The sequence below is a fragment of the Emydura macquarii genome, unplaced genomic scaffold (assembly GCF_026122565.2).
Source record: "Emydura macquarii macquarii isolate MOO-44397 ecotype Brisbane River unplaced genomic scaffold, CSIRO-AGI_Emac_v2 contig_3240, whole genome shotgun sequence".
NCBI classification, from domain to species: Eukaryota; Metazoa; Chordata; order Testudines; family Chelidae; genus Emydura; species Emydura macquarii.
The window spans coordinates 6,846,402-6,874,301 of NW_027133377.1; the positions used below are offsets into that span (position 1 = coordinate 6,846,402).

Below are 27,900 nucleotides of genomic sequence, written 5' to 3' on the forward strand. Positions count from 1 at the left end.
GTATACCCAAGCAAGACCCACTCCTACCACAGAAGTTTCCTTTTGCAGACTCCTAGGAAAGGCTCTGCAGAGTACCAGAAGGCCCACAGACCACAGCACGAGAACCACAGCATTATTGAATCAGGAACTATGTGGTTTCCAGCTATCAATATAAAATAAGTTTCCTTCCTATAAAGTGGATTTCTCCCATCACCAGAATGATTGATGATACATTACTTCCCACACAGCCACTCAATTTGATAATGGAAGCTGTAATCAACCAAAAGAACTAGTGAGTGTATTAGCTGGGCTTATTTTATCTCTGGTATAACTCCACTGAATGTAAGAATGACCATGATGGGTCAGACCAATGGTCCATCTAGCCCAGTATATTGTCTTCTGACAAAGCCCAATGCCAAATGCTTCAGAGGGAACGAACAGATCAGAGCAAGTATTGAGTGATCCATCCCCTGTCGTTCAGACCCAGCCTCTGGCAGTCAGAGGCTTAGGGACACACAGAGCATGGGGCTGCATTCCTGACCATCTCGGCTAATAGCCATTGATGAACCCATCCTCCATGAACTCATCTAATACTCTTTTGAACCCAGTTTTACTTTTGGCCTTCACAGCATCCCCTGGCAATGAGTTCCATGGGTAACTGTGTGCTGTGTGAAGAAGTACTTCCTCATGTTTGTTCTTCCTTATGTTTGTTATGCTTAAGTACTTCTGTATGCTGCCTATTCATTTCATTGGGTGAATCCTGGTTCTTGTCTTATGTAAAGGGGTAAACACTTCCTTATTCACTTTCTCCACACCAGTCATGATTTTATAGAACTCAAGTCTGAAGACTTCAAGACTGAAGTTACATCAGCAATTAACTGGGTCCATTACTAACCTATCATATGTCACTTGGTAATAATTTGCACAATTTTTGATAACTTTACACACTCCTGGAGAGTAAATTATTATGGCTTCTATTGTCTCTCATCAGTATGGGTATTTTAACCCCCACAATTGCTACCACGAGTCAATGTCCCTTTTTCTTGTATGATGCCCTTTTCAGCATCTATTTTTTCCTAGTAGCTATTCATCTTGATTATACCACATTGCAACCCTTCCCCATTGCACCTTTAGTCCCACTTTTGTGTGATTATTGCCCTTCCCCTCCAACCTTCTGTGCTATGTGGAAGTCTCACCCCGAAGCCACCCCCGCCTCTCTTATAGATCCTCATCTGGGTTAAACGTCCCGTATTTGAAGCTGGAACTGGTGAATCTAAGGTGTACACCCTTCATTGGCAGCAAGTTGAATGGGCAGGGCTTAAGTGGGTGGAAGAATCCTAACCTGGATCAATGGCCATCAAGCCCCAGACACCTGTCAGAGAACCCTCCTTGGACAGTGGCAGGAGCCACATAGCCGAGTTAGCGAGCAGTGAGGGGCAGACACAGCACCCTCCAGCCATTGAGCCTTGGCTCTCCATTGGGTAAAGGTTGTGGCGTCCCAGATGCTGCGTGCATCCTGCTACTATGCACCACGGGTTGCATGTTAAACTATTTTGCGTGGACGATCTACTGGTAACAACAGTTTCCACCCTCCCATTTACTCCATGTATATGTCACTCATTTGGGCTAACGGGTCTACAACAGCCCCCCTCCCTCCTACCAGTCATTGCAATGATGAAAGTGCTAGTGTAGGCTGGCTGCTGGTGTTTTAGCCCTACTCGGACCAGGTCTAGATGATATGGTGGTTAAAACAGTAGCAAGTTGTTGGAGACTTGCATACACCAGAGCTCCCAATGTTGCTACCACTGGTAGTACTGCACTGCAGATAGCAATAGTGGGAAATTAAAATTAGGCCCCGATCCTGCAATTAGCACAGTATAGACCAGTGTTTCTCAAATAGTGTTCCGGAGAACCCCGGGGTTCCACGGGCTGAGTTGAAGGATTCCTCGAAAAAGCGGAACCGCGCCGCCGAAATTAACAGAAATCGCGCGCCGCCGAACAGCCGTGAGCGCACCCCTGAACAGCTGATGGCACCGGGGAACAGTTGTGATCGCGCCGCCGAACAGCTGATGGTGCCGCGGAAAACAGCTTAGAGAGCGCGCCGCCGAAACCAGCCTACACCGTGTCACCGAAAAGGGGAAGATTTCCTGGACTTGTTGGCAGAGGGTATGGCATGGCCGGCGCAAGGGTGCCGCGGCGAAATATAATTGAGAAACACTGGTATAGACTGACCCTTGCACCTGCAAAGAGCCACATTGGCTTCAGAAGAGTTCACTATGGGTGCAAAAACGTCTGCCTGGGGCTTACGTCTAGTGCAGATAAGAGCTATCACTAATATCCAAGCAATGACATTGGAGAAAGGCATGAAATAGCATTTGCACTTGATTCTTTCAAACATTTCAAGTGGAAACAAAAGCGCCGTGGTATGCCACTCATGGATTTAATCAGACCATTACTGGAACACCTCTGCATCCCTCTCCAACACATACCAGTCTAGAATAAATAACAAAATTACCGTAGCATGTAGTCCTGAATACTTCAGTATGTAAAAAATTGAATTGTGCATGTTTGCCTTCCCCCACCCCCATTTGCTTTAAGCCCACCCTCAGGATTATATAGAGCATGTAAAGAGGGGTCGAGGGTCTGACATGCAAGATTCAGATCTGGATCAGATTATTAACCCCCCCTCCAAATCTGGGGTTATAGTTAGATTTACCAAATATGGATTGAAATCTGCATTTTAATTCCCTTCAAATTAGGAGGGTATTTGGAACCAGGAGTTCAGAGTCATGCCTAACTGAATGCAAATTATAAGAGTTTGTGTGTGTCTGTGCACGCGCACGCGCACGCGCACACACACACACACACACACACACACACAGGTAGATTCTTCCTTTTTAAGAAAGTCGATGTATATTAAGAGCATGCCATAATATAATTAACTTTTGCTAACTCATCTTTAAGGAGAAGATTTTGTCACGAAGGTCATGGATTCTGTGACTTCCAGAGATCTCTGTGAAATTATCCTTTTCAGCTTCTGCCCCCCTGTTGCTCTGGGGCAGAAGCTGTCAGCTTCTGGAGCTCTCAGCCGCCACAGGTGGCAAGGGTACTGCAGCTTGGGAGAAGGCAGGGGAGAGAAGGGGAGCAGCAGCTCTAAGCTGTTGCAGGGAACCCCCCAGCTCTAAGCCACCCAGGCTGCAGGGGTCCCGCTGCTGTCCATCAGAGCAAGTGGTGGGAATCCCTGGCAGCGTGAATAGCAGAGACCCCCGCGACTCCAAGCCATCATAGGTGGAGGGGATTCTTGCTGCTGTCTGCAAGGACAGGCAGCAGGATTCCTGGCTTTGAGCCATTGGCAGCAACAGCAACCCAACGGCTCTGAACTGTGGGCAGTGGAGGGGAGGAGGGGGGAGACCTCAGAGCTCTGGGTTCTCTCTGCCGCCTGTGGTGGCTTTGAGCTCCGAGGCCCCACCACCTGCGGTGGCTGATGGTGCAGGTCACCAGAGCTCTCAGCCACCAAGGGAGCCCCACTGTCCCCACCCACGTGGGTGGCAGGGGCCCTGAAGCCCCAAACTGCTTTGGAGGGACCCTAAAGGACAGAGGCCCAAGCCAGTGAAGGTGATGGGCTCTGCAGCTCCAAACTGTGGGCAGAGGGGGGACCTCAAAGCTCCAGATTCCCTTCACCACCTGTGGGGACAGATGGCAGAGGGCCCCAGAGCTCTCAGCTGCCTCGGGTGCTCCCAGTCACAGCTCCAGCCACTGCCCCCAGCTGTGGCGGGGGGCAGGGGGACCCCACAGCCCCAAGCCACTGAGGGGGGATCCTGGACCCTGGAGCAGGTGGCTACCCCCCCCCCCCCCCCGCTCCCGCCCCCTGCCGCTGAGCTCCCAGATGCTGAGCCTCCTCCTCTGACCTTGGCAGCTTCCAGTTATTTTTAGTGAAAATCAGACAGGCTTCATGAATGGCTGTGTATTGCCTGTGACCTGACCATGACTTTTACTAAAAATAACTGTGACAAAATCTTAACCTTAGTCATCTCCTATGGACAAACACTTCTCTTCAAATCCTATTTCAGTTTGGAATACATCTACAATAGCAAAGTGTGTCTCAACAGAAATCTATGAGGGTCCTTTATTAAAATGGCTGCTGTCTAATTAAGAGAAGGCCAATGCTCCATATAGTTTATAGAAATTTGATACCTTTGCCGAAACATCAGGGTAAAGATTTTGTAATCTTCACAAAATCAATAGGCAGGGTCTACATACTTTACAATGAAAGCTGTCATTTCTATGAACTCTGTAATGATAGCTCCTAAAGACATCAGAGAAGCAGGTCAGTCTGGTTCTCAGGTGTTCTATTACACGCAGGGAAATACAGCCCCACCTAGTTTAGTTTCTACAGTGCATTCCTGATGAGCTTGAAACTGTCGCATTTACAGTACCTGCGTTCTACTGTGTTCACTGGACATATTGCACTCTGTGCCACAGCAGTATTTCAAACCTACTTGCATATACTGTAGCGCTAAAAGGTAAGTGTATTTCTGTTAAAGAATTTAGCTAATAATCAAAGCAGCATTCATTTTTTTGGGGGGGAAAAGATATTTGGGTGAATGTAGGGACTGAGTAACTAAAATCTTAGCAAAACTATACCTATAAGGAAAAAATTAAAAGACAAATTAATTGGGCTGGTAACACCAAGATTTAACAGCAAATATAGGCAGAGATGTAAGAGAGGATGAAAATATTTCACTGTAATTGAAAGTTTGCTCATAATTAATTTTCCTTCACTTTTAAGAAGTGAATTTAGCAAGTAAATTTAGGATTTGCTCTTAATGAACTCAGTCTAGGAATCAATATAAATCATTTTTTCCCCCAATTTAAATTATTCCTGTGGAACTTTGTATATGCTTAGAAGAAACCCAGTATGGTAATTTTCTGTAAGGAGAAGTGTTGCTAGATTATAAATGCATATTTTGAGTGTACCTATACTGAGAGTACATAGGAAAGTGTATAAGTGAATACTGGTCTAATTGCCAGCTATTCACAGAGGCAAAAGGGTAATTGAATTTAAAAAAGACATTTAAGGAATGCGAGCACTGCAAAAACAATTTTAAAATATTTCTTAGATAAAATAATTGGCAGAAAACAAACATCCCCCTTCACCCCGCATCCCAAAATAAACAACAAGCAAAACATAAAACAAGAAGTTGTATTCAGTGTTCACCAAGTTTAACAGAATTTATTCTTGGAAAACAGCCAGATTTATCAAGGAAACAGGCATGCGCGCAGCCATCCAATATATTCCCAAGACTGTCAGTTGCAAATATATATATTTTTGAATTTCAGAAGACAACATTCTGCATATATTTAATTTTACATTTGTTCAATCTGTTTTGTGAGTATCAATGCTAAAGTAAACAGCGTGCTTTGATTAAGCTTAGAAAGCACAACACAGGCAAAAGTTTGTGAAGGTCACGTTATTGCCCCATAAGAAAATAACTCAGTGATAGCTATTCTTCTCTTGACACATGCGGGATTTTCATGTGTATCTTCTACCATTGGGTCAATGGCAGTTATATATGCAAATTCAGGACATAATGAAATAACTTCAGAGATTCTTAAATCAGAAAGAGAAGGAAGAAATTAAATTCAGATGATAAAAGCAATGTAGTCTTTACCATAAAGACTGTGGCTGAAATCCTGGCCCCACTGATGTCAAGAAGGGTCTGTCTACACTGCAGCTGGAAGTGTGCCTCTCACACTGAGTAGAAAGACTCATGCTAACTCTGCTTGAGCTAGTGTGCTAAAAATAGCAATGTGGCCTGCCTAAAACCCTAAATTGGAGATTGGGTGGCTAGCCCGAGCCACCCCCTGTGCTGTCCTAGCCACACTGCTATTTTTACATGTTAGCTGAAGCAGAGCTAGCCTGAGTCTGTCTAGGAGGCATGATAGCAGCTGAAGTGTATATATACTATAGGAGTTTTGCCACTGATTTCTATGGGGCCAGGATTTCACTGTGTGTATGCACACATCTGAATGTAGAGGAGGAGCCACGTACCGTATGAATACTAGGAGCCACGTACAGCATGAATACCAAAAAAAGAAGACAAAATGAAGTCAGTGCTTTAACTGTTATTAATCACAGAATGACAAGGATTTTCAGGAGCCCTTCTCGTGGATATCCAGTTTTAAGCAAACTAAAACTTGTAAAAACATGTGATAAACCCAAACCTTGTTCAAAATTTTACTGACAAGCTTGTCAAATAGTTTATTTAGAGATCTGTATGTAGCTACATCTACAGGCCCTGATTCTGCAATGAGATGCCTGCAGATGGACCCACCCTGTGTCCACACAGATCCTCACTGACTTCAATGGGCTACACACTGGGACAGGGCGTGCACAAGTTATTGCAGGATTGAGGCCATAGTGAGGGCAGAATCTAAGTCAGAGAGTCTGATTCAAGTATCATTTACACTGTTTTGACCCTACTCTGACTTCAGTGATTTCAGTGGCATTACAGCTGATTTATACAAGTGCCAGCAAGATCGGAATCATCATATCAAATCAGATCTCCTTTTAAAATATATTTTACAATTAGTGGCTCAAGCTAACTGGAAAATACTTTAGATTATGGCTAATCTTCTGTTCATCACGTTTTGACTAATCTAAGGTGCCGGAGCTGCAATATTGGCAGTTGCACTACAATACCACTATTTGCATATTAAGCTTTAAGGGCAATGGGTGGCTTTCTAGGACTGTAGTGTGGTTTCTGATCTGAATTTTAATGTTACACTAAAAAAAGACCAGTTAATTATTAGACACCAAGGGGTTTCCAGGAAATATAATCTAAGTGTAGCCTTAGAACTACTGTAAAAATATCTTTTCAGCAAGGAGTTTTCTCCCACAGGAAGAAAATTAGAGGATTAAGGAAATCACAAAAAACACATTGTTCAGTAAGGATGCTGACTCTTTAGTATTATGAGACAGAAATGAAAGGTGCAGTTAAAATGAACTGTTAGTAATTTATCTTGGTAGTTTCAAATTACAGTCAAGGTGAAATAAGGAACATGACAAAACTCACTTTGTTCAGTAATGACATGGCTGCTGATACAAGGAAAAAAGGTCATGCCAATGAGCTAAAACAATGGTACTTTCAAGATGAAAGCAAATATTTGAAAGCTTGGTAAAAGCTCATTTAAAGTTCTGTTTGTTACACTTTTCTGTAATTATAACTCATGTTGGAAAAAATGTCCCAATACCCAGGTATAGTGAAAACAAAGCAACTTTCATTAATATAATTGTGAGAGTTGGCTGTTCAGTTACAGATTTCTGACTCAAGATATAAAGATTAGCTCTAACCTGAAAGTTGCAATACAGGTATTCAGAGTGGTTTTCTGTAAAATAATAATAATAATAAAAACAAAGTTTCTATCTTTTATTTTTAGATGAATAACTAAGGGATATTAATCCCACCTGACAGATGACCAATCTATATTGGGAGACTGATCAGTTTACCAAAACAGAAAAAATGTTTATAAAGAGATTGCTGAAAGCTGCATCCTACAAACACACATACATACAAATTCCAGTCAGGGGCCCTACATCTTGCACCCTCTGAAGTCAATGGGAGTTCAGCCACTGACCGCAATGGGAGCAGGATCAGACCTAATGTCAGGTTCATCGACTAACCGCTGAAACTGAATCATATCATCTATCAAATGAGTGAGGTCCCTGTAAGAAGGGTGACACAGAGACAATCTGACTGACTCCAGTGGCTACTGTTAGAGTTCCTATCCTCATCCCTCTCCCCGCTGTGTTGTGCAGAGAGGAGCAAAGCTGTGGAAAAACCCACAGTTAGATTCACAAAGGTGAAAGGAAAAAAGGGCCAGACTGTGGCGCTGAAGGGTGAAAGGTGAAGGAGCGAGGTCACTGCCTCTATGCAACATGTCTCCTTCCTACAGGTAATAAAACTATTGAAAGTAGCACTAATCACCACATTTTACTCTGTGATCTCTGGGTGGTAATGACAGCATGACCTCAAGCTGTCAATACTTTGGAAAACTAGATATGCACATGACAATATGTCTGTCTAAAGATCCAAAAGATTGGGGTCAGAAGTTTTGCTGATCCTTGGTTGAACACTTGCAGATCAGGACAGAATGCACTGCTTTAGTGTTGCACAGAAGAAGGAATACTGCTTCAGAAATGCAACTCCTCTAATCCCATGGGCTGGTTTAGCTGCTCAACTGTCACCAATCCTTTGGCAACAGCTGTATTCATGTGATGCTCTCCTGCACAAGGTCACAAAACATGTAAGGGAAATCATCACCTCTCAAGGGTAACTGCAACAACAATTACACCATTTTGCATGGGAACACATCGTATAGATGGTCTGATCCTTCCTTAACTGTTCAGCCTTGCCACACAGTTATTACTCACAAATTCCTGGGTGCTACCCTCTGACCAGAAAGCATCAGTTGTTGGAAGCATGCCTTTTTGGCACGGGTCCTTGTGCCATGGGGTCTTGGCTACATGTAATAGGAAGTTGTTACAGACTGCTCTTCTGTGAGCTGTAGAATGGAGGGGAGAAAGCAGCTTTGCCTATGGAAGCATGCTAAAAGCTTTGTTGCTCAACAGTAAAGCTTTGAGAGAATATTGTTACTATTCAGAAGTACAAAGTTCTCAACATGCAATCCTTCAGGTACGTCTGTCTACACTGCAATTAGACACTCACAGCTGAATTTGGGCTACAGCCACCCTGCTTGCAAAAACCCTGGGTCTGAATGTCTACACTGCAATTTTACAGTCCTGCAGCCTGAGCCCTGCGAGCCTGACTCAGCTGACACAGGCCAGCTATGGTTGTTTAATTGCCGTGTAGACATACCTTTAGGAACCTCCAGGTCTTTACTCCTCTAGCATAAAGTTACCGTAACTTAAGCATATCGGGGTCTTCATTGTCCAGCTTTCAGTTTCACGCCATAAATTAATTCACAAAACTGTTAACTTCTTTCAGGCTCTCTCCATAAAGAAACAAACCACAAAGTCAATACCATGCTGCCTTCCAGTGGAATTATTTTTATTTTGCTGCTGGCTAGTTTATGGTGGACCAGAAGCAATGGTCTCAGTGGTACTGTTAGTACAACGAACACTGACAACAGCCCAACCACAGAGAAGACTCCACCTGCACACCAAGGAACTTCGTATCGGCCAGGTCTTATTGGAACTACTGGAAGAACTCCTTCTGCTATAAACCATGGAGCACTGACAACGGCCAATAAAAATGCAACAACAAAAAGTACTGCAATAGAGAGTAACACTCAAAGCAGCAGCGTAGCTCAGAGATCCACTAATGGCACAGTGTTATTTTTGACTTCACAGGTGGCTAAGGGTTCAACAAATGGCACAAATAACTTTGTCACAAATGTCAACAGAATCTCACCGTCTTCAACAATATCTACAACCATGAGTGACTTATCCACAGTGACTGAAAGCAACGTGCCTACAAGTGCTGGTGTATCATCAAAAATGGTATCAAGAAACTTCACTGCAGTCACCTTTAAGACCAGTTCTACTGCAACAATCTCCACTGAAGACTCTCTACAGAGCTCCACAGCCATGAGCAGTCCATCAAATACACTGACCACATTACCCACACCCATGAGTGGCAGTGTCACAACAGGCTTCAAAGCAATTTCACAGACTTCAAATGTACCCCAGAATTTCACCAACCATTCTATAGTCCCATCAAATCCAAAACAACCCAACAAAGGTAAACGTTCAATTGCAGACAAAATGACTAACAAAGTTCTGATTCCAAACACTAAAATGTTTGGAAGGTTGTAAAGATGCGTGAACTGCTTCAGATAAAATCAGATCCCACCTAAAACTTTTTTGAAATTCAAAAAAAAGTTTAGGTAACTTTTACCAAATGCAATTTTCACACATTTCTGGGGTTTAGCTGAACCACAGGCAGACATATTTTGTATTTATTTCAATTTCAACATGAAGTGGAACATGAAGTTCAACATGAAACATATCCTAGGTGGCACTGCAGCTACTTTGAGCTGCACTTCCAGATTATGTCTGGTATTCAGCAGCAGTGTTGAGGACACCATTTAGTGGTGGAGCGCTAGAGTGAAATAACAGTTGTATTATTTGTATTACGGTAAAACCTAGATCTCCTACCAAGATCATAGGTGCACTGTGGTAATGATTGCTTATATACATATAAGAAACATTCTCAGTCCCAAAGACCTTACAGTCTAAATAAAGAAAACTGGTGAAGGGTAGGAGAAAGGGAAATACTATTATCTCCATTTTACAAATGGGGCACTGAAGCTCAGAGAGATTAAAGATTACATTTTCAAGAGTACCCAGGTGCTTTAGGAGTTTAAGTCCCACTGAAAGTCTCTTAGCTACTTCTGAAAATGATATTCTAATTTACTCGTCCAAGGTCACATAAGAAGTCTGTGGCAGATGTGTGAATTAATCTGAGGACTCCTGAAACCCCAGGCTAGTTTAACCAGAAAACTATGGTATTTGTGAACTAGCATATTAGAAATTTCTTGTTTCTGAACCATACTGGTATGTAGATACTATAATGGGAAAATTCTCAGCAGACTGCTTCAGTGAGAGTGCCATTCAAATTGGATCTATTTCTATGGAACAGTCCACTGAAAACTGTTGAAAATGTTTTGTTTTGGGTTTTTTTTTTCTGACACATCAGTCTGGAGTAGTCCCAACTCATTGAATTTCTGAGTTTCACTTTACATTAAATTCTGCTTATTTATTTATTTATTTCCCTAGGAAATTTAATGCAGCTTACTTGTGTTTGGTGAATGTGCAAACTCTCCAGCCCCACCTCCTCAATCTCTGCATGTATGAAATGGATCCGTACAGTCCTCATGCTCAAAGCATTTAAAGCAACAAATGAATCATTTTTAAGCATGAAGGACACAGATTGCAGAAAACTTTTGTGACTAAAACGTTCATTTATAAATAGTACCCAAATGGATTACCTGTCTTGTATTATCAGTTTGGTTAAGTCTGGGAAAACAACATAGTATAAAACAAAAAATAGAACTTTTCTATTCTGTTTTTTAGGATTGGAGCTTCAGTGAAAGAGAAAGAAAGATTAGAAGACAGAGTATTTTTATACCATTAATTTGCCTGCAGGCTTTTAACATAGAATAGAAATGCTTTTCCAGCATATACAGTACAGTCTCACTAAGAACTGGAAGCTATCGTCAGGCTTTCAAGCTTCTCTTCATAGCTCTAATAATTACAACGTATCAGGATTTTAGGCAAAAAGTGACTCTGAAAGAACACATTCAAAAAAGAGAGAGGTGAAAAAATCAAAGAAAAATTTTATAAAACCCAAGAAAAATGTCAGGAGAAAAAGTCAGGGTTTTTTTTTGCTATCTAAGTTATTTTGCTATCCAAAAAACTGAAAAAGGTTCAGCCAACACTTTCTACTTTTCTGATTTTGGATGCCCAACACAATGTCAAAAACTATCAAAAACCGGGCACCCAAAAATGGAGGCACCTAAAATCACAGGCTATCTTTGTAGTTTGGTCTAAATACTTACAATTGTTATATTAAAAAGATTTTATCAAAGGACTGTGCAAGGTCTTGTAGTTAGAGCAGGTGGCTGAGAGTTGCAACTTCTGGGTTCTATTCACAGCTGTTGGTCAAATACTTGTTTGACAGGAAAAGTTACACTAAAACCTTTTTGTGCCACAGTTTTCCTACCTGTAAATAACAGAGTAATACTTCCTTGCCTCTCAGCATTACTGAGGGACTGACTTAACAATTGACTGTAAAGTTAAGTGAAATATGTCACAGTGGTCCAGATTCTCAAGTGACATAAAATGTCAGCTGAGAATCTGGTCCTATAGATTTATAAATTTTGATTACAATAATTTGTTTATCCTTTCTCCCTCCCAGAGAATAACAACAATGGAGGAGTAGTGCTTGGTGCGATTGTAGGAGCCATTCTAGGATCTGCATTAATTGGTCTGATTGGGTATTTAATATGTGGGAAGAGGAAGTCTGGCTTATTTTCCCATCAGCGACTTTATGATGACACAAGGAGTGAACCAGGTAAAGAATATCACAAATGTTCTGGTAGTAAAAGGACTTTTCTACTCTGCACAGAATTTTTGAGGTGAAATTTTGGCCCCACTGAAGTCAATGGGGTTTTGATATTAATTTTCATACAGCTCGGATTTCACTGCTATTTCTTTTCTTGGGTTGTACAAGTCAGTTTGGCAAAACGTATGTAATGGTTTTAAGGTACATTCAAAGCTTCTCAGTATTTATAAGCAGGAATAGAGGATTTTCTTTTTCATCTTGGGTAAATTTTGTATTGAGAGAAGAGTTTAGGGTATGTCTGCTCTGCACACTTAACCCAGATTATTCTAGGCCAAGTGCAAGTGTCCCACAGCAAAGCCCTACCCACTTTACTGGATCCTCAGCATTCTGCAACAGCCTGTGTAGGCCTGGAGGCATATCCCATAGTTCCTTGTGTTTCCCCCCCAAAGGAATTGTGGGAAGGGCACTGGAGGAATATGGATTGATTTTGCCTGTATCCTCACTGAAAAGTTGCTGGGTTCCAGCCCAAGTTAAAACAGAACTTGGGCACTAACTCATATCACTCGCTGGTTCTAAGCTAGTTTGGGCTTAAAGCACCTCCAATCCAATGTCACATGTTTTTCTGTGGAGATGTGTAGGGGAATTTGGTCTAAAATCCAGGTTCAACTGAACAGTGAAGACATTCGTCTTAGACTTTGATACCATTTCATAGACACAAAGTAGCTAAACAGCACGCAACACCTTAACCATAGCTGAATAAGTTCATATGAAGAGGAATTTGTACAACTACTAAGGTGAATGAACAGCAGTCATTGCCAATCAGTACCATTAAACTCAATGGGTTATCTGCTAAATCCCCAGTAAAAAAATCCAGGAGGATACCATTCATGTGTTTTCAGAGCTTCAGTACCCAAAAATATCCATGCTCACAAATTAACATGGGTTACACAGAATAATTTTGATGTACCAAGGCAAAATTGTAATTAAAGGAGAACATTAATAATATATACTACAGAACACCACTAGCACAAAACACTGCAACGTAATTAGACCATTAGACTTTATTTTGCTTGTGTTATTTTACTTTTGTTTAAAAAAACAGTTTCTGCTAACACAGGCTTTGATCCTGTAATTTGATCTGCACCCTGGTGGATAATGGAACTGTGTGTGACTGCAAAAGTTCTGCCAGTTGGATCCAGTTGTGGTATTAGTACTGTGGTTTTGCCAGTATTGTAGCTGGAAGTGGTATAACTGTATTTCTTCCGAAAAAAATTGTAACTAGTCTCAAAACAGTCAGATCACTATCTAGTTTTGAGAATGGTTTATAAAAAATCCTCCCTTCTCATTATTAGTACAACCCAAGTTAACTGAAATAACAATGAATGTTTCCAAAGACATACATTTGTATTTATAGACTTAGGGTGTAGTGGAGACAAAGATTAAAAAAATACCCAAAACAAACAGAAAATGTACAAAGCCCAAGTAGCTATCGCATACCATACCACTGGCTTTAAAAAAGAGAAATAAACTAACAGCCCAGCTCAGCACTTTAAGAGGCAAATTCTGTCTTTAGATTTACTTTTATGACTGCTGCAGCTTCGAGACTGAAGGCAGAATTTCACTGTAGTGAAATTTTATTGAGCTGCCTTGATTTTAAATTATTCTATTTATTTTGAAATAAGCCAGGGGTAGGTATACTTCACAAGTTAAGAGCCTAGCACACAACACATTAATCCTTTATACTTCTCTCTCTAGGTTACACTAAAGAGCTTTTTAATCTTCATTGCCTCAAATAATCAATAAAAACTACCATCACAAGACAACATTTCAGAACAGAGATATAAATTACTTATATCAAATTTAGCCAAGCACATTTTCATCAGTTCCTCTTATAGACAATGGATTACAGTATTTAATAAAATACGGTTTATGCATAATTATCACTGTATAGTAGCCACTGATCAAACTCTTCAAGAACATTTTCTTCCATGTGTTGAAATATGTTACTCTCAGTTTATTATAATTTTGATTACAGTGCATACTGTTTTCTTAAACAGGAAACTAATATGTTATTAACCTAGAAATTTGCAAATACACGTGTATGCACCCACACCCTCAATAATAATATACAAAATAAAAAATCAGTGTTCCCACAGTCCAAATATGCAGGGGAAGTGAATTAAATTTCCTTTGCTCTATTTTTAAAATCTATCTCAGCACATTAAGAATTACATTCTTACGTACACTTACATGGAAGAACCCAGAATTTGGAAAGCACTCATTGTCTGACTATACCAGAAGAAGGGCAGGAGACACTGAATGTGGTTTAATTTAGCTGCAATTTTATTCTTAAATGCCTGGGAGCACGCAGCAGATAAGTGTACAGTGCAGGTAATTCCATAATCAGCTCAATATATAACCAGGGGACTTCCGTCAGCCTTCCGCACTACCCATCCTGGTCATCAGCCAATCCATTGCTGGGACCTCACCAACCCCCCCAAATGGGAATTAAAGGGGGTCTATAAAGAAGAGGGAATTGGCTCCCGGCCATACCAGTCATAGGAGCTCCCTGCCCCCCTTTCTGCTCCTATAAAGAATACCTCCTTTAAATCTTTTACCAATCCATTTTATCTGGGCACTGTATGTCTTCCCAATGGAGTATATGCACTAGACATCCACCCCACGCTTACATTATGAGTTGCAACATCATAGCCTAATGCCCACTTCATGTTTGCCCCAATCAAGCCCCCAAAACTGGCTATGGGGAAGGCAAAACTCCTCCCATCCCCACACATCCCCCAATCAGGCAATGAGGGAAAAATTTCTTCCCAGATCCCTGAGAAAGCAAAATGCCCACATAGAGTCCTGAAAAAACCTAGTATTTCACCATTTCCACGGGTGGAAGGGTGGGTGCTGATCCAGGCAAAAGGGGCTTTTCCTGCACCGGCATCGGCCTATATAGCCCCCCTTTCTTCTGGTCACCAGGGGATAAGTTGGGTCATCCTTCCCATGCTGACCTGGTCTGCAGCTGCAGCAGAAAGTCACTCCTTGGTTCTCTAGTCCTTAAAGGGGCACACACCTTTTCTAACAAGACAGACAATACCCTCCGCACCCAGATTCATGTGCAGGGAGGTCATTCATGCACAGTTGTTCCATCATTATTATTATTAATATATATTTATATCACTTGGAGGCCCCAATAAAGACCATAGTCCTATTGTGCCTGGTGTTTGAGACACATAACATTATTTTCTGTTGCAGGTACTATGCTGTTTTTTTGTATATGTCCTATAAAAATGTTACTAGTAGGGCCATAATGAGTTGTGCAGCTGAGTGATGCACTTGGTAGGTCAAAAACCATAATTAAAGACCCATATAAGTTTATATGATAGTGGAGGGTTAAACACTGACCAGTTCTGGCAGAATTGTGAAACCTATACTATACATTTTGGACACCAACTGTTCTACAAATACAGCTTCATGAATGTTAAAAACAAGAATCCATTGTAAAGTCACTGGCACTATTCATGCGCAGCCATTTGCTGACATTTCTTTGTTTACACCCAGCTCTTCAAAAGAACAACATTTTTTTTTATCATTGTTTTGATAATTTTCTTGGCAGTAAAGAAATATGGAAGCGATTTAATGTATATGTTTAATGTATAACGTTTATGGTCCAGTTTGGATTCAATCCAGTCCTAAAGTATCTTGGAGTATTTATCTTTGAGTGAAAAATATGATCATTAGCTGCCATGTTTTTAGTGAAACGTGTTATTCTTTTTTAACCTAAAAGAGGAAAGATGGTCTTGTCACTAAAGCTAACAGAGGAACCTTCATTGACTTCAGTGGGCTTTGAATCGGGTTCTGAATCTTTCTGTCTCAGTTCCTCATCCGTAAAAATGCGATAACATTTCCCTATTTCAGGTGTTGCAAGACTAAATTTATTAATGTTGAGGCCCTCAGACACTACAGTGATAAGCACCATTGAAAAACCTATAAATAATCAAAATGTATTTTTCCAGTTCTCCGATTAGATAATTCATCTTATGATGTGAGCTTTGGTGACGTGTCTTACTACAATCCCAGCACAACAAATGAGTCGGCAGCACAGAACAGCCGGGGAAGATCATATGATGGCATTCCAATGGGTGACATGGCTTCATCTCAACCCCCAGCATAATGTCTGGGGGTAATATCTGCTGGCTTCAGATTATAGACTCATTTGTGATCTATGTGCCTTGTTTTATATACATGGCTCTCACAGTGTTTTGCAAGTTTATTTCCCCTGAAATAATGCTATGGCTATTAACATGCAAGGCTTTGGATAGTATATCTGAAATCCCAAGATATATTGATACATGCCAGTCAGACACTACTGTGCCAGAGAACCACTTTCCCAGTTTGTAATTAAACTAAATTCTATGCTCAACCTGCTTCTTCATTAGAAGACAGTATGCTATCTTTTTAGTAACAACATTAGCAAACTACACACAAACAGACAAAATCCTGCTTGTTACGCCTATGCAAATTCCTTTGACTTCAGTTGAGGTTGCAAATATGTAACAGAACAAAATATGACCAGGATTCTAAGAAGAGTTTAGCACCAAGACAAAACAATCGTATTAACTATGTTGATAAGATAGTCATTTCTCCATCAGATCTGCGGTTCTGGGGATCCCTTGGCCCCCTCCGCCTTTGATATTTGCATCTTCCTGAGAGAAAAAGCTATAAGGCGCTGGTTTTGATTACATTACTTACAGCTTGCAATTTCCCAGGCCAAAGTGAATTACTGTTTAACATGAAGAGAATTTGCTTATGCTGATACAGAGATACAATTACTACAGAAGGGAGACCACAAGAATGAAGAGAAGCATAGTCAACACTTACTCCTCCTCTGCACCACTTGGTCTATTATCTGCATTGCAGGTTAGGATCTGTAGAAATGATGCAGCATATTTTGGCATGGGCTATGTGGAAGATATGGATTCTCTTTGGGGAAAAATATGAAAAGAATCCAAAGAACTGAGGATTAGTTTAAAATCTTTGCTTTTTCAGCACGAGTCTAAAAATTATGGAGATATCCAAAATAATAGTATAATGTATCTGTTTAGAGCCACCTAAGATGCTTAAAGACAAGAAGAGCTTAGGAAGGCAAAATATTACCAGTAAGAACAACATAATGCTGAAGGTTCTCAAAGATCAAGAGGCCTAATATTTGAGTGGGGCATACGCTAATTGATGTGGATATTAATGTATGTTATTAAGAGTGGATAATTTGGGCCAATTCAATGGAGCTAAGCACATGAATATCAGCTGAGAATCTGGCCACGCATGTGTTAAGTTCACAAAGAAAAAAGAAATAAAACGTTAAAGTTCACTCATCTGCGACTGTGATAATCTAGCGTAAGTGAATATAGATGAGTGTATAAATGAACCATGACTGCGGGGAAAGTTAAAATCTCCATCACTGTGCTGGATCTTCAAAGCACCCTAGACTGCCAGGGGTTTGACCAGGAGGAAAATGGAATTTCCCTTGCCTTTCTTTCTGGTATACCTTCTGCTTTAGGGAGTATCACAGGGTTGATACAGGACCAAGGGCTGAAAAGCAATTGCTGGATGGCCACGCAAGCAGCTACCAGTGCAGTTTGCATCAGAGATAGCAGAGAAGTAATCTCAGGATCAGGGGAGAAGCCGGAAAAGCTCAGGGGAGTATTTAGGGCTTTATGTAATGAAATAATAATTGCCAACAACAGCAAGGTGGGAATGTAACAATGAATTATCACAGCTGCAAGCACTAGAAGTGCACACTCCAGATGTCATTGTTTTTGCCTTCTACTGATCATCCTTTTTTTGTTTTGTTTTGTTTGCGTATCTATCTATTTTTGCCAGCAAAAACATGAGTGATATTCAACCACTTATTTTGGATTGACACTTCTGAAACCCCTCCTCTTTCCCATGCATTCGCTGCAGCTGGGAGACTGAGTAATGCCTGTTCATGTGTGTTATATAAATACTGTGTCTGTATTTAACCTCTCTACAATGGTATAGGATTGGTTTGAATAGAGGCAGTGTTCTGTGTGGACCAATGTTAAGTCTCAGGGTACAAATATGCAGCACTTCCACAGGAAGAACTATCTACCTATCTATCTCAGATATTTATAGCATGCTAATCTTCACACTATCTAGTTGCCATTGACTTGCCATTGCAAACTTGTATTGACTGCAATGAAAGCTCTCTGGATCAGGCCCTCACTGTTGTAAAAACTGCATCTGCCTGAGCTTTTGAATAAAAAAAGGTTACTTAATGGTAAGGCCTGTTCAAGAGTCGCCTCTGTGCATTTACTTTTGTTGGTTTTATGCCTGCTGATGTTGAGCATGATGTCATGGTGAATGCAGAGATGCCAAGAACAGAATAATTATTTGAAATCTTCCTGTAAATAGTTAACGCTATACACTCCCACCCGCCTTTACTTCACTTTAATTAACCTTCTCCGACACGCTTTCAAATCTGTAAATCTTACAGTGCTCTACATTGGATGACATGGATTTTGGCCCCAATCCTTCAAATTACCCTGTGTGAGTGGAATCCCATGGGGCTGTGGATTAAAGGCTTTGTTCATCTACAGTCATAATATTTTGAACACAAATTAGTAGTGAAGTATTTTTAATTTCCTACTAGTACAAAACTTTGATTTGATGAAAATAGGAAAAACTATAAACAAACACTATTATTTGCTTAAAACCATATTTTTCTATAAAACTTAATTAACAAACTTCAAATCCCTCTAAAAGTAATAGTCATCTACAGAAGAAGAGATGCACAGAATGCTTAGGAAAGAAAATGGACTTACCCCATATTGCCATAAAAATAGCAAAGAAGACAGTCCCTCCATTATCAAACAAATGCGTAACCTAAGCAGAATAACAGATAATGCAAAATAAATAATAATATTTAATAATAATAATAGCACCAGCATTTATATAGTATATACCTGCCCAGAAAGGATCCCAAAATATAGGCATCCTAGGAAGTCCTAATACATCATCAACATTTACATTCACAATTCCATCCATCCCACACCATTCCCATTGCTACATCAAATTTAAGCTCCTTGTCCTGGCCTTTAAGGGCCTGAACAACTTAAACCAGGCCTGCCTATCCACTTTCATCTCTTTAGTTTCCTCTCCTCCGTGAATGCTCCTTGCCTAATCATTCCCTTCATTCTCTTTTCATTCCTACCTTCCTTGCAACTCTATGCTTGGATCCCTTGTATCACTTAGTCCACCAGGCCTCCATGCTCTCCCTCTAAATCCCTCTTGAAATATGCTTCCCTTCTAACGAGTCTATAAATCCTAATCACTCTCAAAATGAAAACAAAAAAAAAAAAAAAAAAACCCATCCAGATACTTAAAAAAAATTAATGTCCAAAAGAAGTAATTATTGTATTAAGGTATGCATAACATTCCACCTCTCAATCACTTTGCTGTTTGCGGCACTCTATTGCCCATTTTCTACTTAAAGTGCAAATCTTGGGACAGATTTGTTTTATTTGCAAAGTTAAGAGTTGATGGTGGATGGAAGATAAATAGTAATTAATCGTTACATGCCTCTGTGTTGATTTGAATGCCCAAATAGGGAGTTGTTGTCCCAATTTTGAAAATTGTGTCCTCTATGTATTGTTCAGGGTTAATCGTATCCACCATGAAAAAACAGCTATTTACATGGCAGAAATCCAGCAACCACTGCGTGCAAGCCACACTAGGCAATAGTATGCCATAGGAGGCTGAGGTGAAGAATCACTTCTCCAAGTGATAGGAAATTTTAGGCAGGCAATTGACAGTGATGAAATTTGGCCAGGGATAATGGACTGAAACATATTCTAGTGAAAAAATGCTATAAAACATTTGGTGAGCATCAGTGATCGGGACTTCAAGTTTAAAGTGTCATTTGAAAGATGACACATATCGTTGAATTATATTGTAGTAAACCCATGAGAGAGTTTATGGGCAGGCACATTTTAGAAAGAAGCGCCTAATAGGGAAGATAGTGAAAATACCCAACAACACTCAGTGTTTCATTGCAATAATTATTAAATAGTTATTAAAACCACTTATGAAAACTTTTATTTTTATTTTTTTCCTATTTCAAATGAGAATTAATAGCTTTCATTTAGTGAAGACTTCGGCTTAGATTATAGTTTAATTATTGTTGATTTTGTTCATCATTTAAGATCCAGTCTTGCAGATATTTAGTCATTCAAGTAACCCTTACTCATGAGCATAGGATAGCTATTTTAAATGGGATAGCTTGGATAAAACCCATTTAAAAGAGTAAAGGTTTGCAATATTGGGCCTTTACTATGTAACTGAATATACTGTGGCCATCAGCACTACTATGCTTGCAAGGTGATAGGCTTCAAGGTCTAGGGGACTGAGTTTGCTGAAGGGAAGTTACGTAACACATTCTAGCAAAAATATTACACATAATAGTTGCTTTGTGTTTTGTCATTGGGGTTGTCCTCTGTAGCAGGCACCAATCCTGCAAACCAGACAAATTATATATTTTTCAAATGAAAGACTGTCATCATCATTGCATCTACTTTTAAGAAATAAACTCTGAGCAGGTGACAGAATATTTGGTAAGAGGATAATTAAATATTAATAAACTCTCTTAAAATTCTCATCATTTAGAAATTCAGGAGAAAAAGTTAAAACAATATCAACACTGTATTGCTTGCCAGCATGTTTTATTTTCTCTTTAATGCAAACACTTCTAATACTGAGTAGAATTATTAAACACACACGTTTTATAAGTATATAGGGCTCTGTTTATTTTACTGTGCTGAAGAAAATGGAAAATGTATTACCTAATGCCAAAGATCATCAAGTACAACACATTCTTTGTGTGAATTATATAATTGTGTGGTTGTATATAATTGTATGCAAATATGCCTTTGGTTTTGGTTTTCTTTTGTTATAATAAAAAGAGCATGCAAGCAAAACATTTTATGAGACTGAAAATCTGACTGGAAAATGAAAGCAGCAGGATTTACAGAATTTTGCAAATAAAGAAAACTGATAAGTGTCTCCAGCTTTTTAATGTGTGGTAGGTTGGGGGAATCTGTACAATAAAGACATCTGTAAACCAACATATCTCTCTAAAACTGCAGAAAAAATATGGCTCAGAAGATGTTGCTTGAATAGAAGATGGGTTTCTGACTCTAGATTATGCATTTTCTTTAGAATGACCTGACCAGTTTTGGCCTGTAATCTTAGTACCACATCAAACTAGGATTTTATCCTAAAGCTAAGCAGGGGTGGGCTGGGCTGGCTGGACCTTTTGATTGGAGACCTTTGACTGGAAGTGAGAAGCTACAGAAAGCAGTGCTGGCAAGTCAGGAAATAGTACTTATCCCTGAATCAGTGCTGAATCAATGCCCAGCATTGTGCTATACAGCAACATGCTGCTGAAGGCAAAGCCAGTTAGATAAGAAAAATAAGGTGCTGCCTACCTTTGATTGTTAAAGAACTCTTTTTCAAGAACAAGAGCGTGAACCCAGGTTTCCTGGTGCAATCACACCTCAAATTACATTCTGTCTCCTTAAATTAACACCCTCAGTAGCAGTTGGTCATGCTATTCTTAAAGAGGACATATCAAAAGAAAAGTTATGGTCTGAATTGTGTTCCTTACATCTGCCTGGAGGGGATTAGATAAGGAAGAGGGTTAGCCACCTCCACAGAATTATCATCCATCTCCCCAGACAAGGATAAGACACTCTGGAGGCCCTAGTATCTATGCCTCAGGAGGAGGGAAGTGGTGGGCCAGGGGTAAGAGTGAGAGGAGGAATAGTGCATAATTTCCATCCCATTCCATCAAGCCTTGTAAGAAATCACCAGGAAAGTTAAGATACCTTGTGCTCTGTTAACTTTACTGTGGAGCTCTGTGCACTCTGATCCACCACTTGAAAGGGAAAACCCAGGCAAACAGGCAGAGTGGAAGACAGGCAGAGCCTGAGCCCAGAATTCTATACAGCAATGAAACAGCCCTGCAGCCTGAGCCCCGCAATGCCTGAGACAGCTGGCATGGGTCAGCTTTGGGTTTTTCTTTGCTGTGTAGTCATACCATTGGAGTCCTAGCACCCTCCGCCCCACAAAAGGGGACAGAGGCTGCAGCACGGTGGGGAACTCTGCCAGCAAGGTCACAAGGTCTCACCCTATCCCATGAGCCCAAGGCCCATCACCAAAATCTCAGGTCTTTTACCTCTGGGAACCATTCATTTTATTCTCTTAATGGCACTTGAAACTGGCCCCAGATGCGATGAGTAAGCAACGCCACCCCAGTACCCTGACTAGGTATCATGTACATTCCCTATTTAACCTACTGTGGCTTGCAGGTGCTGTGAGGAAGGCAAAAAACTCCCATGTCCTCTGCCAATTTGGACCAGGGGAGAAAAACTCCTTCCTGATGCCCTTAACAGGTGATCAGCTAGATCCACAGCATCTTATAGACTCATACACTAAGGTCAAAAGGGACCCATATGATCATCTAGTCCAGGGGTGGGGAACCTTTTTTCTGCGAAGGGCCTGATGGTGGTACGCAGAAGATGGCTGAGTGTCCGCCGCCGAAAAGGGGCAAACGGCAGCAGGGTTTCGGCGGCGGGCACTGCCCCCCCCCTCCCCCCCCAGAACCCCGCCACCAAATTCCCCCCCGCCGCCGAATTCCCGCTGAATTCCCCCCCGCCGCCAGGGCCTGACCAAATGGTCCCGCGGGCTGGACCAAATGATTTCGCGGGGGCCGGACGTTCCCCACCCCTGATCTAGTCTGACCTGCTGCACAGCACAGGCTACAGAACCTCACCCACCCACTCCTGTAATACACCCCTAACCTATGACTGAGTTATTGAAGTGATCATGATTTAAAGACTTCAAGGTACCAAGAATCCACCAGCAAATGACCCAGGCCCCATGCTGCATAGGAAGGCAAAAAATCCCCAGGGCTTATGACAATCTGCCCTGGGGGAAAATCCTTCCTGACCCCAAATATGGCAATCAGCTAAACCCTGAGCATGTGGGCAAGACTCACCAGCCAGACACCCAGAAAGAATTATCTGTAGTAATTCAGAACCCATCCTATCTAACTTCCCATCACAGGCCACTGGCATATTTACTGCTAGTAGTCAAAGATTAGTCAATTGCCAAATTAGGCTGTCCCATCATACCATCCCTTCCATAAATTTATCAAACTCAGACTTGAAACCAGATATGTTTCTTGCCCCCACTGCTCCCATTGGAAAGCTGTTCCAGAACTTCACTCCCCTGATGGTTAGAAACCTTCATCTAATTTCAAGTCTAAACTTCCTGATGGCCAATTTATATCCATTTGTTCTTGTGTCCACATTGGTGCTGAACTTAAATAACTCCTCTCCCTCCATTTATTTATCCCTCTGATGTATTTATAAGGAGCAATCATCTCTCTCCTCAGCCTTCTTTTGGTTAGGCTAAACAAGCCAAACTCTTTGAGTCTCCTCTCATAAGGCAGGTTTTTTTCCATTCCTTGGATCATCCTAGTAGCCCTTCTCTGCACCTGTTCCAGTTTGAATTCATCTCCCTTAAACATCAGAGACCAGAACTGCACACACTATTCCAAATGAGGTCTGACCAACACCTTGTATAACGGTACTAACACCTCCCTATCTTGACTGGAAATACCTCGCCTGATGCATCCTACGACCACATTAGCTTTCTTCATGGCCACATCACATTGGCGGCTCATAGTCATCCTGTGAACAACCAAGATGCCCAAGTCCTTCTCTTCTGCTGTCACTTCCAACTGATGCGTCCCCAGCTTATAGCAAAAGTTCTTGTATTAGTCCTTAAATGCATGACTTTGCACTTTCCATTATTACATTTCATCCTATTTCTATTACTCCAGTTTACAAGGTTGTGGATGACACAATGTTGGGAGGTATTGCTAATACAGAGAAAGACTGGGATAACATACAACAAGATCTGGATGACCTTGTAAACTGGAGTAATCTCTTAGGCTGGGTTCTCATTCCTAGTTCAGGTGGGTATAGTAGGCTGCTGGAACAGAGCTGACAAAGGGTCCACGTGGCCCCTGTGCTGGGCTAAATCCTGGGAGCTAGGGAATGCTGGCCAATCAGCACCCCTCTCTCCCAGATGGCCTATGGGTGCCAGACACTCCCATGGAAGGAGCTACCTACTGTTCCTTGGTGAGTGCCTCCCTCGACTGCTACTGGGACTGTCTCCCTTTCGTTCTGGCCCTATCCATTTTCCCCACCCATTGATGAAGGTGGATGGCATGCAGCTCAGGCCTGTAATGCCATCTCTTTCTCTTCCAGGTTGGTATTTACAAAGATGTATGATGTTTACAGCTCTATACTGGCAACTTTCATAGACAATATAAGAAAGAGAAAAACATTTCTTCTGGGACAGGGATCCTAAAATGATCTGATTTAAAACGACTACATTTGAGATTGTAGTGTCCCTTTCACTTCCAGTTAATTGCTGGGCAGGGCTTCTGTGGGCTGTTAAACAGCGGCACTCCAGAGGTGAATGCATTTGTGTGATGGGCAATATAGCAGTTTGTACAATGCTTTGTATGCATTTGATGAAAGGTGTTACACACTGTAAATGTACAATTATTAGTAGCACTAGTCAGAAAAAACTTTGATGGAACTATTTTCTGTCAGAAAATGCGGTTCCACTAAAATCAAAAAGCTTCATGAAATCAAGTCGATTTAGTTAAAATTTTGTTTTGGGGGAAAAAACCCCCAAAACACAAGTTCTAACAATATCAAAACTTCCCATTTCCACATTTTTTAAATTAAATATTTTGTCATTTTGAAATGACTTTTTGTTTGGATTTTTTTGCTATGTATTATAGTATATGTTATAAAATAAAGTAAAAATTGAAATAAAATGTTTTGATCCATCAGAAAATAGTTTGGAATTTTCCTTTCATGGAGAATTTCTATAATTTTTGGGTTTAGTTCCAATTTGAAATGAACTTTCAAAATGAAATTTCAAAATCCTTTAAAAAACTGAATTTCCATTCTCAAATTATTACTATTGTGCCTCAAACCTAGAGCTATTCAAATTTCTGTAAACAATACTGACTTCTGAACAAGAATTATTTTATTGTGCTGAATTATTCTGAGAAAGAAAAAAACAGACTGGTTCCAGCTTTGGTAATATCATACAAATCAAAATGGCTTGATATATGTGTTCATTTATATACACTGATTGCATTCAAAAGCACTCATGTTTACATTGTTCACATCCACATTTGATGGATAGTTTCCTGTTGCAAAACATTTGGCTCTGTAAAACCATTATGTTGGGTGGACAGAACAAAGAACACCACAGGAGCATTATAATTCTCTATAATGAAAAAAAATCCTTGAAGAAGAACAGAAATCCAATAATCAACAATACAAGGGAGACATAAAAATGAAAACTTAATCATGTAGGAAAGTAGAAACACCTAATAGAAAAAAAAAGTTTGCTCTATCACTGAGTCTCTTCAGATGAACAAAAACAGAGGTAAGAAGAAATTGCTCACAGAAAGTCATTTTTAGAATCATTGCTCTGATTGCTTCATTATCAACTGAAACAAAATTATTTGTTTAGTAGATGAAGAGTATAAAGGCTGCAATATTTTTGTCACTGTAAAGTTTACAGAACATCACCACATTTTAGAGGAGCCTTTTCTGAAATAGCAGCAATCATTATGCAGAGAGAATTAACTTTTAGATAGTATCGGCTTGCAGCACAAAACTAATAATTACCTTTGCATATATGCAGCTTTCATTGAGTTTTTGCAGTGTGCAATTGCGTTCACACATAGGACACATGATGGTTTCATTTGCCTCGCAGATCTCTTTGCTTTAGCAGTAAGAAGAGAAAATAAAGGTTATAAAAAGGCTTTCAGCATCCTCAGTATTTTTCCAGACCCAGCCACACCATTTATGTTCTTAATTTGTTTGTAACATGCCTAGACCATGAAACAGGATAATTAAAAATATAATATTCAATGATCAATTTAGTTTAAGAGCCAAATCCTGGTCCCTCTGAAGTCAAGAAGAGCTTTACAAATAACTTCAGTGGCAACAGGATTTGACCCTAAGCAAATATTATAATATCTTTTCACCTGATACTGCAGTTCCTATGTATGCCAAACACACATTGATTTCAACAGAAGTATTACATATAGTACAAGTGAAGGATTGCTACCAGACTGCTAACTACTTACCCAAAAATTTAGCAAAGTTAGGTAGAAATATCTATAAAATCCTTTAAAACACAGGGAGTAGATCCTCAACGAATGTAGACTGACATAGTTCCATCAACATTAATGGAACCACGTCAATTTACATCATTTGAAGATCTGGCCTAGCATGTGTAAAGAAAAAATATATCATGTACAGTGACAAGGGGTGAAATCCTGGCCCCAGTGAGGTCAATGGGAGATTTCTATTTACTTAAATAGAGCCAGGATTTCTCCCAAGACATTTAAAATAAAAAACAGCCAATGCAGGTGGCGTCTAATTTTATGGGGGGTAAACTCAAGGGTAGGAAACTTGAAGCATTTGTATTTCAAGTATTTGTGTTTACATTTTCCCCAAGGTTGAATCATTTATGGGGCCAAAATAAAACAAGAGCCAGTCTTCTAATGACATTTCAGACACTGGATGGAAAAAAAAATTCTCAGATATGATATTACTTTGGCCCTCAGAAGGCCCTGAGATTCACTAAGATTTGCTTAAGTACAAGAGTAGCATCATTGACATTATTAAAGTTAGGCACATGTTTGAGTACCTTGATCATGACACACAGGTAAATAAAACAGACACAAGGATGGATTTTAAAGCAGAAAACTGCAACTTGAAACAGTCAAAGTCAGAGGTTAAGGCCAAATGTGACCACCAGATCACCTAGTCTGACCTCTTGTACATCGCAGACTGCCACCACCACCACCTAGCACCTGTACATTAATTCCAGTAACAGAAATTAGGCCTAGTTATTACAGCCCACAGGAGACTAGACTATTACAGGCCACAAGCAGAGAATAGGAGGGACTGAGATGCACCAGTGTCCAACGCCCTTGCAATGGCAGGGAAATGATTAAGTGAGATATACCCAGATAATCTTGACAAGTGACCTAAATCCACACACTGTAGAAGAAGGCAAAAAACCCCAAGGTCAATGACAATCTAACCTGGGTGGAAATTTCTTCCCCATCCCACATATGGTGACCAGTTAAACTCTGAGCATGTGAGTAAGAACCAGCCAGCCAAGCACCTGAGAGAGAGACAGAGAATGCTCAGTGCTACCTCAAAGCGCCTCCTTGCCAAATGTCCTGTCTCCAGTCATGGCCATCCCTCATGCTTCAGAGGAAGGAGATTGAAAAAAATAACCTCGTAGAATACAGTGGTGGAAAAATCCCTTCCTGACCCCTACAGGTGGCTGTCTGAAACCCTGAAGCATGAGCTTTTAGGATCAGTAATGGGGATGCAGCGTGTGTAACACCCTGCTATCCCCCCAAATACCAGATATTTATTGTGGTTAAGTATGGTGTTAAATGGACTCTTTGCAAAATAACCATATCCAGGGTTGGCCCTCTTTAGTCTAAACACTAGGATTCAGACCACCTCTAAATCCTTTTGCTCTTTCTCTCTGAGGGGGAATGAGGTACCTCAGTCTTCTGTAATTTAGAGACTGCCATTGTTAATAAAGGGTACCTCAGTCTGCTAAGTCTTGCCCTTCTTCCTCCAGGTTAATAGTTATCTTTTAAGTCTCCCATTCAGGT

At 40.6% G+C, this 27,900-nt stretch overlaps 2 protein-coding genes across 2 annotated transcripts in view; one reads left to right on the top strand and one right to left on the bottom strand.

The window, feature by feature from the left end:
• The window catches only part of ANO3 (anoctamin 3), a 169,327-nt gene that overhangs the window by 27,886 nt on the left and 113,541 nt on the right, over window positions 1–27,900 (bottom strand). The window contains exons 13-14 of the mRNA XM_067532089.1: window positions 25,880–25,976; window positions 18,920–18,980 (exon numbers count right to left, since the gene is read on the bottom strand). Coding sequence (XP_067388190.1) covers window positions 18,920–18,980; window positions 25,880–25,976 — 158 coding nt within the window. The remainder of the gene's footprint in view (window positions 1–18,919; window positions 18,981–25,879; window positions 25,977–27,900) is intronic.
• Window positions 4,490–16,397, top strand: MUC15 (mucin 15, cell surface associated). Its single transcript, XM_067532119.1, has 4 exons — window positions 4,490–4,502; window positions 8,988–9,743; window positions 11,922–12,077; window positions 16,091–16,397. The coding sequence occupies exons 2-4, from the start codon at window positions 9,026–9,028 to the stop codon at window positions 16,246–16,248; spliced, it is 1,032 nt and encodes a 343-aa protein (XP_067388220.1). The 5' UTR covers window positions 4,490–4,502; window positions 8,988–9,025; the 3' UTR covers window positions 16,249–16,397.